At 35.4% G+C, this 17095-nt stretch overlaps 1 protein-coding gene across 1 annotated transcript in view; it reads right to left on the bottom strand.

The window, feature by feature from the left end:
• Positions 1–17095, bottom strand: part of OTOGL (otogelin like) — a 79299-nt gene that overhangs the window by 15298 nt on the left and 46906 nt on the right. The window contains exons 31-44 of the mRNA XM_026049724.1: positions 17060–17086; positions 14514–14681; positions 12722–13000; positions 11979–12096; positions 10666–10745; positions 9467–9724; positions 7128–7303; positions 6117–6294; positions 5127–5269; positions 3761–3784; positions 3515–3607; positions 2835–3024; positions 1709–1923; positions 132–273 (exon numbers count right to left, since the gene is read on the bottom strand). Of these exons, the coding sequence (XP_025905509.1) occupies positions 132–273; positions 1709–1923; positions 2835–3024; positions 3515–3607; positions 3761–3784; positions 5127–5269; positions 6117–6294; positions 7128–7303; positions 9467–9724; positions 10666–10745; positions 11979–12096; positions 12722–13000; positions 14514–14681; positions 17060–17086 (2091 nt within the window). The remainder of the gene's footprint in view (positions 1–131; positions 274–1708; positions 1924–2834; positions 3025–3514; positions 3608–3760; positions 3785–5126; positions 5270–6116; positions 6295–7127; positions 7304–9466; positions 9725–10665; positions 10746–11978; positions 12097–12721; positions 13001–14513; positions 14682–17059; positions 17087–17095) is intronic.

The following is a 17095-nucleotide window of genomic DNA, read 5'->3' as shown; positions in this document are numbered from 1 at the left end:
ATTTTAAAAACTTGTACTCTGACTGACCAACGATGTGACATAYTTTTAATGATAGAAAGAACTACTTTTTTACTCATTAGTAAACACTGCAGCAGTATACAGTAAGTTATGAAATATCACTATCAGCTTACAGCAGTAATCAGGTGTCCTCCATTTAATGCAGATATTATGCTTGTTGCACAAAGCCACATATGCAGAAAGTGCATCACACTCATAATTCCARAAATAGGTACTGTTGATCCACATCTTCTCACAAAACTCCCGTGGCGAAACCTAGGAACACAATGTAATTGAGAATTAACATGCTGAAGACCTTTCTGTTATGGAAATTAAACATTAGTTACCAGAAATGCAGAGCTGCATGTAAAAAAGAAATCACAGGTAATCTCCAAAGGAAAAACCTTCATTCTATAAAACTTAAATTGTCCTCAAATTTGTGTGTTCATTAGTAAGCACAAAATACAGTYCTGATGAGATTGCAGTGCTACTGGCAATAATGCTTGCAGCACAGTTCTGTCAACTTAAAATTTACCATCTTAAACATTGCTGCTGTCTTCCTTCATATAAGCTTACCAAAAAGAGTGAGAAAGTGAAAATTGGCTTTATTCTGCCTGTCCTGTATTGTGCAGCAGCCTTGTTCTCCTTTTGTTTTCAGCAAATCTTTAAGTATATGTTTTCTCTCATCAAGTTTGTTAGTCTGATGGCTCTGTTACCTATCCTTGTTCTGGACTTCACTGCTGTTTCCCATTAAGTTTCTGTGGCAGATATCTATTAAATCTTTTTCTTTTTCTCTCTCTTTTTAATTCATTATTTTAAGAAGAATTCTCTCTCTTTTTTTTCTAATTCAGCAAAATGAGGGAGGATTTGGGGATCTGAAGAAAGGGGCTCGGCTGCCTGTAGTAACTGTAATAACACCTGCAACAATAAAATATAATAAGAACAGCATTTGTCTATGAAGAAAAATGCAAAGAAAGGCAAAGCAAACCAAGGAGGAAAAGACAGAATAGTAAAAATTGAAACAGGAATTTAGGTATTTCCATCTCTAGGAAAGAAAATGCCACTTCTGTAATTAATCCTTTGTATTTTGAATTAAGGAGGAGAAGTAAGTGGGTCGCCAGAGATTTGGGGCTTTATCTCCTGAAAGTCTCTGTGCTGCACTAGCTACCTCTAGTGGTAGATTCTAAGTCTGAACTCTATCCCGGTTAYAAGGAGTTTCCAAAAATAACCGATTTCCTTTAGAAATGCAATAAATTGCCAACATAGTAGTGCCTATGTAAAATCTGTTTAACTGACAATTTAGTCAGTAATCTCATTTGGTTATTTTTGAACAGTCTGTTTAAGATTGCTCGAGTTATTGTGGTGCGCAGCAGAAGCATTTGTGCTTGACCTCACTCAAGCATTTATTAAATATAAYTCTTTGGGAGCACATTCGTATTGCAATAATACTCTCCTTTGAGCTTTGTCTACCCAATACTTTCAGAACTGGCACACTGATTCTTTAAGATAGGCGTACTTTGCACATAGCATCCCCTGAAGAATCACTGGTTATAATGGGTAACATGACAAAAGAACTATACCCATCCATTCATCCAGTTTTCAACTCATGAAAATAAGCAAAATATTTTTTTAAAAATGCATCTTTTTCCTTTCCTAACTATACATCTTTTATTCAGTTTTCACCTGGCATTTCTCTGGTCCTTATACTCACTTTCTTGTGACAAGGGAAGAAAATGCTTCTATTTAACAGTTCCATACAGTATGTGCAGTTATCTTCAGCGCAGTCTCTTACTGGCCTCCTGGTTGTTGCATCAACYGATTTCTCAATTTCCCAGCTCTTAATGAACTCTTCAATTTCCTCCATATTTGTAATTACGGTCCTGTTTTGTATTTTCAAATCATCACTAGGGTCTCCATTGCACACCCCTGAACAGACAGCATCACATTCAAAATAAAAACAATTACTTCCTTTGGGAAAGAAGAGTGTCCTTGATAAGGTAAGATTAACACTGTATCAAATTTATTACAGCATTCCCCCAATTTTGCTGAATCTAGAAGAATTTTCCTTTTCATCTAGCAGAATTTAGCAATTGATTTTAAGTAAATAATTTGAATGCATTTTTAATGCATCTCTCCATTATTTCATCTGTCTTTCCAACTAAAAGCAGTTTGAAATACTTTAAAAGAACATATTTTAGTTAAATATGGGGTAGATGCAGTTAAATTAGATTGCACTAGAAAAGGAGGAATATTTATGATAGAATTAAAATTACCCTAAAATACCCATTAACACCTTTTCAGAAAATTCATACTGGCAGCATTACGAAGAGGTTATTAGGGAAGCTTGAAACATCATGCATTTATTATCATCTTAATTGAGTTCTGAGACACCTGTAGCACACTTTTGGATCCTAATTCTTAATAGGTCTGATCTTTGATTCACGATTTTGGGGAAACCCAAAGCCCACAGATCACCACCATCATCCCACAGTTACTCCTGTCCCTCAGAATCACTGAAACGCACTGGCACTACCTGAACTTCTTCAGCAGCCCCTTCTCCATTTGGCTCTTTTCTTTGCTGGACTCCTGGACTACAACATTTTGAAACGCAGGCAGAAAAGAGTATATATCTACTTTTTTTTTTTTTTTAGCATGAATTCATTAATGGTAATTAGCAGATTTTCACAAGCTCTCCTCAAACAGGATTGTAAGCATGGTTAATGGGAATCTCATAGACAGCTACAAACACAACAAATTACATGTACAACAGGGAAGTGTAACTTTTAAATGAGGAATGATTAAATATGAATAAAAATTAATTGAGACCAAAACCTCACCGCAAAGTCCTTCTGTCTTCACTGATGTGTTAGAATGCAGTCCATACTGGATATCTATGATGCCTGTAACATGAGCCCACTTGATGCTAACACCAGCTGGCGTGTTGACAACATACATTGCACCAGTATCCTGAATACTCAGTCCTTGTTTTGAAAATGGTAATGACTGAATTACAGAATCCACTACTACCTAAAACAAAGCAAACACATTTTAGGGACAAAAACAGCATTGCAGATATATACTTTATATTTCTTTACTTCTTATAACAGAAAGAGTTTGTGCTTTATAGCCTCTGCTACATGCAATAACAGGAGTCATTGTGCTTAAACTATGGGTTTCCTGGCAGCTGCCACTTCCTRTGAAGGGCACCTCAGCACATCTCTCTCCTGTTCTGGGCTACCTGGAACCACAGTCTCAAACATAAATATCCTTTGCAGCTTCTTTAAAATCTCAGAAAACTTTGACACACCAAATTGCATAAATGGCATGTAAGTGAAGCATGTTATCAGAATTAAATTTGTTCTAGGATATCATGAATTACTGGGAACCTGAACTGCAAAAATAATCTTATTCCTATATTGCATTCATTATAAATCTCACCTAATGCGTTTTAACACAGAATATCCCTGCAGCAATGTTTTAAATAGGCATATGCTTCAGATTGGTGAAATATACCTACCCTTCTTGCTAAACGGTTGATAAGTAATTTATTTGTAGATGTTGTAACATTTAATTTCTTAAAGCAGAGTCCAGAAGTGCTTGAAGGGGGAACCTTGAAAGAAAAGTGACAAACAAAATTGACTATWGTTATTTTTCAATTAGCAATGAAGAGTGCTATAGGGTGTGTTTTTGTTTGTTTTTTGTTTTGTTTGAATTGTGCAATATTAATGTATTTTGTAAGTAGTAAAAGAAAAAAGGTACTCACTAGCTTTCTTATTGAATTTGCACTCTGTAAGACATTAAAAAAGTAGATTAGAAGTGCAATGACAATCAGTAGTATGCTTATTTGGGTAGGATAAGTTGATTGTTATTTTTATCTTTGAAAGTTCTTATACAGTCACCTTGCTAGCTAAACTAATTGAATATATTAATTTTAAATACTAAAAAAATACACATTTTCCAATTACTGTGGTATACAGTTTTATGAACTATTTTTGGAAACTTGATTTACTTACTAAGGATTTAAACTAAGAGGCTTTAAGTAGATCAAACAGAAAAGCAACACAATGATTTAAAGAAGCTACCACAGGCTTTAACGCTGACTGATCAGCTTTAACATTGACAGCAACTTTGCAAACCCCAAAAATGCCATTCAGGAAACTAAATAACCACAAATATAACTTCTAAAAGTCATCTGCCTGCGTCAGCTGCAATGACATCCTCAAGCTGAAACACCAACAAAGAAAMAACCAAGAAACAAGAAACAACAAAACAACAAAAAGACAACAGTTAAAAAAAACCCCACCTTGATAGCAGTGTAGTATTCAGCACTTAAATGCTTCAATGTACAGTTTTCTACAATGCACTAGTGGGACTGGATAAGACAACGAAGGATGGGAAGGAAAGAAATCTTACGAGGTTTCTGGTAAGGAATTTACTTTCCCACAAAACAAAGATGGAAATACAAGGCAGCTGTGCAGGGCTCAATAAAATAAGATTACAGACAATGCAAAGGAGCTGCACCTAGAGRCTCTAAGGAAGAGACTGACCTCAACTAAACTGACAGTCTAAACTGGACCCCCTCTGTCAGCAATGTGGACAGAGACAGCTCCAAAGAACAACTCATCACACTAATCCCAAACTCATTTCAAAATTCAGTGACCATGCAAAATATTTCAGTATTTTGACAATACCGTCAAATATTTGGGGCCTCAACATGATTTGTGAGTGAGGAGGCCTGAAGAAGACATGCAGGCACAGGATTTATAAGGGATGTCAGAGTATTACTGGTGAAGGCTTAATAGTTGTTAATTCTAATGGAGCTGTTTGCTGTTGCCCTAGCCATTGATCAAACTACTGAATCCAACACCTAACAATTAAAGAAGAACCTGCAATTAAATCTCCTCATAATGTATGACAAATAGTATTTAATCTGAGATGAAATTTTGATGAAATACTCTCTTTGAAAATTAAATAGCTTGCCATTTTTCTGTGAGTACTTGCTCACAGAAGTGAACTTGCTCACAGTAAACTTGCTTATATGCTACACTCTGGCAAAGTTCCATTCCCATCTATAACACAAAAAATAAAAAAACTGTTATGATTATTGAGATAGTATGCAAATATCTTACTTGATTAGCTGGACATTTTTCAATATGAGCGATAATAATTTCTCCTGGTAGCTTGACTAAAATGTAGGAAGCCACATTGCAAAGGGCTATGTTGTTCCCATCAAATGTAATGACACTCAGTTCAGACAGTACAGAACACTGACCTAAAAAAGAACTGTCATTTAATGAAGTTACCATAAAACAGGACACTGTACATTTCTAAAAACAAACAAAACCCATTTAGCAATATTGCTTATGTACAAGATACTTTTATGTAAATAAAATCCTGCAACTACTTGTTGGAATTCCTCTGTTGACACGACAGTGAGCAGTAAGGAGAAACAACTGTCTTATGTCATTCAGTGACCATGTCTTAGCCAACTACCATGTCCACAAGGTAGGGGTGCAAGATTCAACTGGTGATATTTTTCACTTAAGTCAACACTTTACAAACAAGGTCAATTAAACTGTAAACTGTCATATGAAATATAACTGAAATATACATTACAATATATATCATGTTTGAGATGCTAAAAAATGGACCTGTTCTGTCTTGATGTAAGCAGTAAGAAGCGTGGTTTCGGTGTCAGCCATGCTGCAAAATTTTTAATATGACTTTTCTACAGCTTCTTTGTTCCCTTAACAAACAGCCTGTTCCCAATCTCTACAATTTCAAAATACAAGTAAGAGCTCCACATCTAACTGAAAATATTTAATTTTCTTCTCTAGTCTAAACAAAGCTTTGTTATCTCCTCATTTTATACTGATAGAAATWCTGAAAAGTTTCAGCTGGGAAATGATGATAGATTCCATTTCATAGATAGATTCATTCAGAATAAAATATTTTGACACTGAAGAGTATCATGTTAATTCAAAAAGACCAGAACATTCACTATATTTCATTGTGTTTTGCTGATGAGACCCAGAATAGCTCCTTTAAATTAATTTTGGAATTAAACCTCATCTTCCCACTGTAACAAACATTCAGTTTACTGATTGAAAAACACTTACAGGGACATTCCCATTCGGGGCAACAGCTATCAGTGTTAACTTGGAATGGCATTCCTCGGAATCCACAGTCTGGCTTCTGCACATCTCTTCTGCAGTTCTTTGAAAGGTTGTATAACATCCAACCCATATTAACACACAGATACTGGCTACATTTGTCAAGAGGTTCAAGGTACCTAGGCTGTCATGTAAGAGGGAAAAAAAAACAGAACAACAATAAAAAAAGAGTTGTGTTTTCATTCAGTTCAGTTATGAAACCCTAGTCCTACAATGTCATTGCTCTGAGATAAATCTGAGACAGAATGTGTCATCCCTAATATGTTTATCATTGGGTCTGGCAGCTGGACTAAAATACCCTTTGCCAAGTACCTTTAGATTCATTATACATGTGAACATGCATATGCTCTTGCTTTTGAACACCAGAAGATGCACAGGATGTTAGCAACCTAGCCATACCCTTTAGGCTTATCACAGGCAACTTGGTGTCCTAAACATGGTCCCAGGTAACTCATGAAATACTGCTAACTTAATATTTTACTGAATATTAATTCAATATTCTGCATGCTACTAGTACAAAGAAAAACACCCTCAAATAACCAAAACATCAAGCAGAACCAAGTAGCCCTTTACATATAAAAAGAAAGATGGCATTAAAATATCTTGTGTTAAAATAAGTGAAGTCTGAAGAAAACTCAATCAATCCTTCAGATCAACATGTGCAGAAGACTTGAGAGAGGCAAATGTTTTAAAAATTACATTTAGAGTGTCTAACTTTACTAAACAAGCTTAAATATGTTGTAGGTTTTGATATTTGCCATGGATCCATCCAAAAATGGATCCAACAAGCCTCTAAGAATAATTACTTTAAAACTGAAACAAAAAAAAACAAATTCAGAAGATATTTTATTATACTTTAAATATCAGATCTGTCAGGTATAGCATCTAACAATGGATTGAATAGCAACATATAATGCATGCATATTAACACATAGGTGCATATAAAACTTATCATACCACACATTCAGAGGATGTAAGCATCACTGCACCAAAGGAACCCTGGTCAGCTCTAACTGTGATTGCTTCTGTGCTTGCCAGAGAAGTTTGTGCTTGCTTTGAGGGGGGAGGCAGAGCCATCTCACTGCTAGAATGAGATAAATTTGTCACAGTTCCATTTTGCAACTCTGTGGACTCTGTTAAATTAAAATAAGGCTTAACAGTTCTCTGTGTGAGGGTTTTAAACCAATCTGATGTTACACCTGGGACTTCAGAGACAGAGAAAGATTTTACTGAAGACGTGTCGCTTTTAGTTAAAACAGGAGAACTCTCAACTGCAAATGCTGTTAAATAAGGCGCAGGAGATTTCTCTGTAGTGGTTGACTTTGTCTTGGTGACATTCCTTTGCACATTTGAAGTTTGAATGCTTTCTAAACTATCTGCAGTTTTTTCAAATGAGGTTGCATATTTAAATTCTGAAGCTGTAGGCGAGATACTCTTCATTTGTGAAAATGGACTTACAGTACTAGTTGTTTTCATGATTGTGATTTTCAGAGTCTCTTTAGTGCTTTGGGAAACTTGAGATGGTGGCGATGTAATTAAAAATTGGTGGGACGCATACATGGGTATTTCTGTGGTAGCAGGAACTGAGGCCATAGCAGCAACAGGTGAATCTGTGGGTTTTGTTGTGATCCTAGTGCCAGAAGTGACTAACACATTGTCTGAGGGTGGTGTTTCTGAAAAAATATAATCTGTTTTTAAGGATGTAGCATTCACAGTTATGTTCATGGTCAGTTGTGTGGTGGACTGAGTGATCCTTCCTGCTGATGTGATTGACTTTGTTCCATCTTCTGCTGATGCACTTACTGAAGAACTCTGCTTTCCTAGAGAAACAGTAGAGAGATCAGTGGTCTTAGGAGGAGGTGAAGACACAGAGGCCCCATAGAGCTGGCTTTCTAAAGTATCTTCAGGTGTTTGGGGTGTTAGTAYATAGGCCTTTTTAATGGAGCTTTTTAGCTACTGAAATGCTAATAGAGGGGCTGCTGTTTGAAGTAAATGCAGAAAAATCTACAGAAGAAGTTGAAAAATCTGTATTTGGACTTTTTGAGGTTCTCTGTATATCTAGAGGTGAAAGTGGCATTTGGATAACAGTTTGTGTTAATGAAGATGTTTTACAAAGTAAGGGAAACAATGAAGAACTTGTAGCATGGGATGTTACAGAAGATGGTATTGGTGTGATAATAACGTTGTACATAAAGATGATGGACCTGTAAAAGAAGGTTCTTTAAAAATTAAAGTGCCTGCTTTTYGTGCCACAAGGGTAGTTTTCATTTCTGCGTGCATACTGTTCAGATGTACTGTAATTTTTGAAATGATTATTAATAAAGCATTTAGAGGTAATAAAAATGTCCTAAGAGGGAAGACTGTAGAACTACTTCATAGGTACTGACACAGTGTAAGCTTCCTTATAAAGATTGTTTGAGATGACAGCAACACCTTCCACAGACTTGGATTTCAGGGAGGTAATCACAGAATACAGTGGTATAGACACTGTGTGCATTAAAGAAGTGGTGTTTACAGGGTCTTGAGAAGCAACTTACAAGACAAACATGGCTTTGGAGAAAGACTAGCTCAAGAATTAGTATTTAATGATACCAGACAAGTTTTAGAGCCTTTGTTGTTTCCGAGCCTTTGTTGTTTCCAAATATGAAGGTGTGATTAATTTAAGAGAACTTGTSTCAAACCTAGTAGTACTTGGAATTTGAGGAGCAGTTGAATTCAGTGCAGAAATGGATTCTAGATGAGCTACAAGTTGACCAATGCTATAACTGGTTCTTACAGATAAAAGAGATGGAGAAGTGGATACRCTTAGTGTAAACTGTGAACCTGAAAGAAATGTAAATCTTGTGAAAGTTGCTCTGCCAGACAGTAAAGCAGAAAAAGATCCTTCACAGGATATTACTAATTCCTTAGAATGACTTTCTTAAGGAATCTTACTACTCCAAATCCCTGTGGGCAGTCATAAAAGATGGTTTGGAGGTTAAATCTCTTAAAAGTTGGGATGGGGGGGCAGTTCCAACCTGAGCCATTGATGATTCATTGGAAATGGTACTACCACTGGGATGTGGGCATTAGCAATGCAGAACGTATTGGAACAGGACTGGCACTGAGTGGGGCATAAGCATGAATTGTTGGAGTTCCTACTATAACAGGTAAAGTTACAGATGGAGTAGAACTGACAGTATGGCATGTGACTACTGATGCTTGAAAAGCAGCTGGAAAATCTGTGGAAGAGGTGAGTTTGGAAAAGACAGAAGGGGTTGTTGTRCTGTGAAGTACATCAGAAGGCTCCACTGTACTTGGTAATGTGACTGTTGAGTAGGTGGCATCATTAGATGACTCCAATGAAAAAAAGTCTGTATTGGACTGTGCTGACATATTCATTCCTCTTGGAGTTACATCTGTCTTCAAGGTTATCTTGGCAGGAGTTGGCCCAGCCCCCATAGCAACAAATACAGGAGGTGTCTGAGGAAATCTCTCCAAGGTCGCAACTGTGTGAGAGGTTAGTGAGGAAAATTTTGTTCCAGCTGTTGATTCCGTRGGTTTCACAGGTATGCCTAAAAGGAAAATGCATGTTTCACTCTTTTTCCTACATAACGGTACAGCAAAATAGCAATATTTACCTATACTAATGTTTACAAATTAGAAGGTAATTTTAATGAAAAACTAACTTGTCAAAGACTGTAAAGAAAATGAATATGRGTTCCCAGTGGCCTGATGGCTTTAAGGAACTCAACTCAGTATCAAGAATTTTTCTAATTTCCTTTGCAAGCAGTTCAGTTTTCAAAGTCTAATTTTCTTTGCAAGCAAGTCTAATTTTCTTTTGCACAGCAGTTTTGAAGCAACGGAGAGTTCTATGTAAAATTCTGTAAACACAAAAATTCTGTAAAATATTTGGAATAAATAGAATGTGTTATCTTCTTTTGTATCTTTGGAAGGTAGTACATTATACAAGAAATCGTTGTACTGAAAAATACTAGGCATAATGTAATTATTTCAAAACACACAAAAGTAATTATTATTGTAAAAGAATACAGTAACTACAAAATAAGTGAATAATGTGGTATCTTCACACAGCAGAAGTTATGAAATAGGTGCACTGAATTAGATAAGGGTGGTTCAGCAGCACAATATTCTGAACTCTTCACTACAGCAGTATTTTTTCCCCACTTGTTATCTTTCTCATATATATATATATATATATATTATACAGAAGCATCTATATTACCAAATCACAGCTGTGGCTAACACCATGACAAAAGGCTGAGTTCTACACAGTATTTTAGGAATGAAGAAATTCAGCTTTAAGTATGACTTGCTTGGATGTAGGATTTGGGATGAATGCGAACGCAGGGTATGTCCCAGGGAGCCATTCTTCAGCAGAAGAATGTTCTGCTAAAACATTTAATAGCAATAACAAAGTGCATTTGATTGAAAACTGTAAAGAGATCTGTGGAGAGATTTGTAAGACTAGACCAAAATAATAAAAAATACTTACAATCTTCTGGATAAACACATTTAAGTGTGACCTCATCAAGGATCATGTTTTTGGGACAGTATGGCAAGCATCCTTCAACCCTTTAAAATATTACAAAGTTACAGCTAAAGCAGAAGTGGCACAGTAGAAATATTAATTATTTTTAAACTAGTGCAGTTTGGCCAAATTAGACATTTCAGTGTGTTTCTGTCACAGTTTAGATAAATCTGTAATGTAAGGAAGAACACACACACAGTATTCTGAGGCATAACAAGGTCAATAAGACACTGAACTGCTTAACTCTCTTTCTAAATCATTAACAATCCATTCTTTATACATGATAGTTTTGGAACATTCTGCTTCTGACAACCCTGTGGGAGTTCAGATGCCTAAGCAAAAAGGTTTCCAGTGAGACAAAGAACTTCAACATCACTGCTCAGATAAGTACATCTGAGATGTTAAAGCATTTATATTGACTTTATAGGAAGTTTCTGAGTCTTGCGCATCACCACAGGGCAGGAAAATGCAAACAAGTCCATATCTTCCCCTGTCCATTTATTTTTAATGAGAAAAATCACTATAATTGAATCCATCTAGAAAAAAAAGATATGGAAARCAATATAGGAAAAAATGTTTTAGGAATGTATCTAATCTGGAACAGCATATACATAGGGAGGTATGCTGAAAAGAAAGTATCTTTTCCATCAGATTCTCTGTCTTGAATTTTAGACAATTTTTCTGTAAGTTGTTTTACAATAAAATGTTTCCTTAGATGTCAAGAGGAGATCCATGCAGCCCAGCAATTTTTTGACTACTAAAAACTAACAAGCTAATCCCCACAATGTGAAATCCCTTTCATTACACCAACCTACATCTCTAGTGATAAAATTCTATCTTTTTAAAGGAGATCGTGTAGTTCACCCTTACTATACCTTCAAGTTTTGATATGTCCCTTAAATRCGAGAAAGATGAAGTCTGTTACAGCAACACGGTTTTCTGGTGTGAATAAATATATCATCAATTTTCATTTCATTAAATAGGTGTCCAGATAGCACTACTGAGAGTTAATCACCTAGACTAAAAACAAATCCCCTTTTTTTCCTAGTTCTGTCTATGGATTGTATATAAACAGCAATAAATATCAGGGGGAAACAGGACACATTGCAAACAGTTTCACATGACTTTCAAGACTTGCTTAATTCTTTTTGCAATGCCATTGAAATCTGGATGAGTAAAAATTAATGACTACCACAGTCACTTTGAGAAAATATATGCTAYATACATCACAGAAAACAATACTGAATACTAGCAATACTAAATTTAATCTGACTTACGGAGGAAGAAATTTGCAYGCTATTCCTTCAGGATCACTACATGTTTTAAAACAGGGATTAGCACAAGGTTCGTATCTCCATTCACAAATCCTTCTGTAAGGCACAGAAGCACTGAGTTCTAAGAAATAAGCAAAAAGTATCACTTATGCACTGTGTAGTCAATAAACCATGCATTTTTTGTCTTTTCTACAATGTAGCTTGGAATGTGAAGAAAAATTAAAWGCTGAAAACAATGCTCTGAAATTCTCAAAAATTTCCAAAGAAATGAGATTTTGTTGATTTGATTAAGTATTTCAAATTCAACAAAGTTAAAATATATTGAAGCCCCGAAGGTACAAACAGACACTCATTTTTCACAAAATATTTTGTTTAAAAAATTTAAAAAATAATTAARCATAGCTCAGGTACTATTGGTTTCAGGAGCAACAAAATTACATCATTTGTTTATTAGACTGGATAATCTGTTGCTCAAAAACAAGACATTAATATGCATATTTTTCTGACATTTTTCTGACATTGAAGGAATTAATGACAAAAATGTAGTCCAAAGATGAAGTGATCTTCAGGAAAAAGGAAAAAGGAAAAAATTGGAAATAATATCTGGAGGTGGGATGGAAGAGGACAGGATAGTAATCCAAAGTAGGACATGTTTTTGTTCCTATTGCTGATGAAAGCAAATCCACCTGAAGGCTGCTTACGAATAGACACATTTTACTTATTCTTGGGGATAATACAAAACTTACCTTCAATACTAAAGCTGCTTAAATGCTTGAATTCTTCTGAATTATCATACTTGGCAACTTTAACACCGGATGGTGTGAGAATGATGAAAAAGCCCTTTTTACTGTGCATTTCGAAGGCACTGAAGCCTGCTCTCCAGAGGCCTTGGTGGTGGAAGAAGGAGGCTTGTCTCCGAAAGGCGGCGCCTGCTTGCCACTGCTCCAGCCCAACGCTCTCGTCCTCGTACACATACAGAAAGTAGTTTGGTCTTTCCGCAGACTCGAGGGAAACAAGAGAAAGAGCTGCCGCCAACAAAATTTAAGGCTGTTATCAGTGAGTTTTCACAGAAAAAAACACTAAAAGCAAGATAAAATGCACATTGGTTGTTAATCAGCTCCTTTTAAACAGCTGCTTAAAAAAAAAAAAAAAAACACATTTATGTAGCATACAAAAGTTCAAATTTGTTCAAAGTTCCAATAACACAGTCCAGTCTCTACCAGAAAGGTTATCAGTCAAACTAAAACTGCATTCATACAACCAGCCTTCAATATAATTCAGAAGCAGTCTCAAATTTTGACATTGACCTTTAAGATTGTGACAGTTTCCTCTCAAACTCAGACAAAAGTCCAACAGTTTAACTGTTTCAACATTATGTTAATTAAGAAGACCATGTTCATTTTCTAAGAACAATCTTGACTTCACCTTGAGGTCAGTGTTTTATAAATACAATTTATAAATTTCCAGGAATACTATAAGAAAATCTGTACCCGTACACAAAATGTTTACTCAATCCTTGCCTAGAAACCAAAAGTGAAAAAATATTCTGAAAAAATCTATAWTTAAAAGAAGGCAGACTTTAGATTTGTCTGTTAATTTGAATAAGGTCTTTGAGTTTCTTTAATTTATCTAGATACTATCTCATCCCTTTTAGATATGAAAATACTTCGATCTGCCTAGCTACAATATATTTTACTTACATTACTTACATCTGTTAGAAAATTTCAAAAATTTCACAAAACTTCATTAATTTTTCTATCTTATACACTTTACTTTCCATTTTTAAAATATCTAAAAATCTAATTTCTAYACTGCTAATACACTTCCTACACTTCTGAATACAGTTCCAAATTTTTACAGTCCTTCAAGGTGGTTTTTTTTTTTGAGAATTTGGGATTTTTTCAACAAATTACACAACAGAACACAGTCCTCAGAAAGCAGCAGGGAAGTCTTTATTGGCTTCAGTGGCACAAACACAGCATGCAGCAAAACACAGAAAGAAAACTACTTAAACATATTTGGTTTTGGTTGTATACTTTGGATATGTCTCAGAAAAATGAAATACTGAGCTCAGAAATACCTGTTAGCTACAGCAAACTTTTCTCTACATTGGCTTTAGATGCCGCACAATAATCACACAGGAGACAGGCTGGAGTCCTAAGCTGAACATTTTATAATGCACTGAAAGTCCTTCAAAAGAAGATAGAGCAGCAAAGTCTCTACTGGAGACAATCATATTCCTGCATTCATCTTTAGCTACATATGCAAGTTTTCCTATATCAAGTTATACAGTCTAATTACATTTTTCTCACAAGGGAATTCTGTCCAACTTGCATTTTGTTTACATTTCTAAAATAATCTTTTAAACGGGAGTGTTAAAACTGGCAGCTAAATTTCCCTTTTTTTTTTCAAAAAAAAGTCATCATTCCTCCTCAAAACTAGAATGTTCACTTCCCACTTCTGGTTAAGATGCTTTGAAAAAATGATTTATATAGTTTGAAAAAATGAGTTGCCTTTAAAAATGTTGAGAATACTTACACAGATCTTTATCTTTGAAAAGTCCTGGAGTTATCATGAAGCTAAAAAATGCATTTCCATATGCTCCAGCTCTAGGTAAGGGAAATATCCTTCTGCTGGATATGTTAGCTCCTATAATGGTATCATTCTGCCCATAACTTGCTAAAATATACGGTCCTTCGCCAAGCCCTAAGAAAAATCAAATGTGAAAAAAATCATATTTGCATACAAAACCTAAGTCTTAGTCAACAGCATATAAAGCTTTAAATATTTCACCATACCTCAAATCAATGAAGTTTTGAACTTCAGCTMAATGCCTCAAAGTGTTATGCTGGAATATGCCTGTGTCTACCTGTTTAATATGCTCCCTTACTCTTTCATGTCCAGAATGAAAATAATCAAAGAGAGCATGAAAGAATGAGGATAGCCTTCTTCAGTGAGTGACATGTAAGAGAAAGTAATGCTGCTTCTTGATGGTGTCTAGTCTTATTCTAGTTCTTATTTCTTTACACTGGAAGATGCAGAACTAATGTGATTGTGCACAAATTGACACTGAATCTATAGCTTTCACATTATAAGGATGTGATTCCACTCTTGACAGCAATAATACTTAAGCATTTGCCTTGTTCATCCTCTCCCACAAACCATTTGCTTTTTTCTTCCTGTTCCAATTATGCCATCCCAAGAGATCCAGCTGAATAGTAACCAACTAACCAGACTAGTAACCAGTCTGGTTCACAATACATTCATCCAAAAAATCATGCAAATATGAATGGCAACTGCTTCCAACCGTAGCCCTGCCCAAATATTTGCCAAAAAATACCCGCACTTCCCACAGTAATAGTAAGATCACTCAGCATAATGAGGCCCCTGACTTCTATCCATTAAAAGTACAAGTCAAAAGAGAGCTAGAAAAAAAACAAATGATTAATTCAATTGGATTCTTATTTGAACCAGAGCAATCTCTTTTGCATACGCTCTATTTCAGAAAGAAAAACAAAAAGTAAGCTTCAGAAGTCAAACCTAGAAGATAATAATTCTGTGTAAGAAAGTATTTTTCTATTTTTGCTAAAAATAACAGCAAATTAATTATTAATTCAGTCTCATTAAAGATTAAATATATTTACACTGTTCATTTTTGAAGAAAAGTTTTGAAGTTTCACAATACCAAGAACAGTTAGTTCAATGAAGTATAAAATAAAATGGTAATAGCCACCTAAAAAAACATGCAAGATGAACACTAATCTGTCAGTATTTGAATCCCATACTAATGTAGCAGTGCCTCTCTATACTTATATGACAAACCTCTTGCAATACATGATGCACATGAATATGGCACAAAGAATTTTTAGATATCCATAATTGAACTGCATAGAAGAAAGAACTCACTTCTGAGGAATTATTCAATTTTTTCACTTTCACACACACAACAATATACGTGACAAGATATTTTGAATCACTTTGAGCCATTCTTTTTCCTTTCAATGGTCTGTGAAACTATCTCAGTATCAATGAATTAGGACAAAACTCAAAAAGTTAACAATAGGAGCAACAGTGGGCTGCCCAGTCATCAACTAAATCTTTCATCCTCCTTCATCGTGTTTGTTTTGACATCCTGCATCAACAATACCCTGTTTTCATTTATTTTATATTGCGGTATTACACCAGCAAACTCCTACAAATTGATTTCTGTATRAGGGCAGTGGTAAAAAGTATTTTTGTCCTGTGGAATTCAAGATTACATAGACTGTAGGCATTTGCTTCCAGTGAAGTTTTACAGTCTCCAGATAGGCAGAAGACCTTTTTGTGGATCAGAGGTCAGGTTACAAAAAAAAATCAGTATAAGASCATAATGATATGGGCAAGAAATGGGCAAGAAAATATTGCTGAATGACATACAATACTCTGGGCTCATGCAAGTCATCACTCCTTTCTAATGGACTTGAATGTTCAGTGAACTCGGGCCCTGTGACTATGTAATCCTACCCTGGGGAACTGGGAGCAACGAGGCAATCTCCAGCATCGCTAGCAGCTAACAAAAAGTCTTCTCAGCATAATCCATGAGGCATTTTATTTTTGGATTGTAAGGCATCGTGTTTCATCAGAGATGCCAGATGCGTGGCTTTGCTTACAGCTAGGATGCTTGTTTCCATGCAAGCACTGCCTCTGCACACGCAGCAGAAAGAGCCGTGGGACTGGCTTTGCCAACATATCCAGAACAGGAACACTGAAAAATCATCCTGACCCATTATAGAAAGAAATTAACAAACTATATGTTCTTCCAAGGTTAGTTTGAGTAAACTGATTTAAAAGAACTGCCTATTGGGATGAGTTTTTTAAATCATTTTTTCTTCTTTTTAAAAAAAAAAAAAATTATTTGGGAGAGAAAGACTGATCACAAATTAACATACTGCAGAAAAACAAATGTATTTCGAAGATCCCTTTCCTACTTTACAGCAAACAATGTCCAAACAACTAGCACAGAGTGCATCAGGTGATATGCTACAAAATATGGATACTAAGTGCAACAAGCTATATAAAAATGAGGATGAATGAGACATACATACCTTGATTGTAATATTCACAGTCATAAGCTAAAAGAA

The sequence above is a fragment of the Nothoprocta perdicaria genome, unplaced genomic scaffold (assembly GCF_003342845.1).
Source record: "Nothoprocta perdicaria isolate Ctin4 unplaced genomic scaffold, notPer1 scaffold_61, whole genome shotgun sequence".
Taxonomy (NCBI): Eukaryota; Metazoa; Chordata; class Aves; order Tinamiformes; family Tinamidae; genus Nothoprocta; species Nothoprocta perdicaria.
This window is presented reverse-complemented; position numbering and strand designations above follow the sequence as displayed.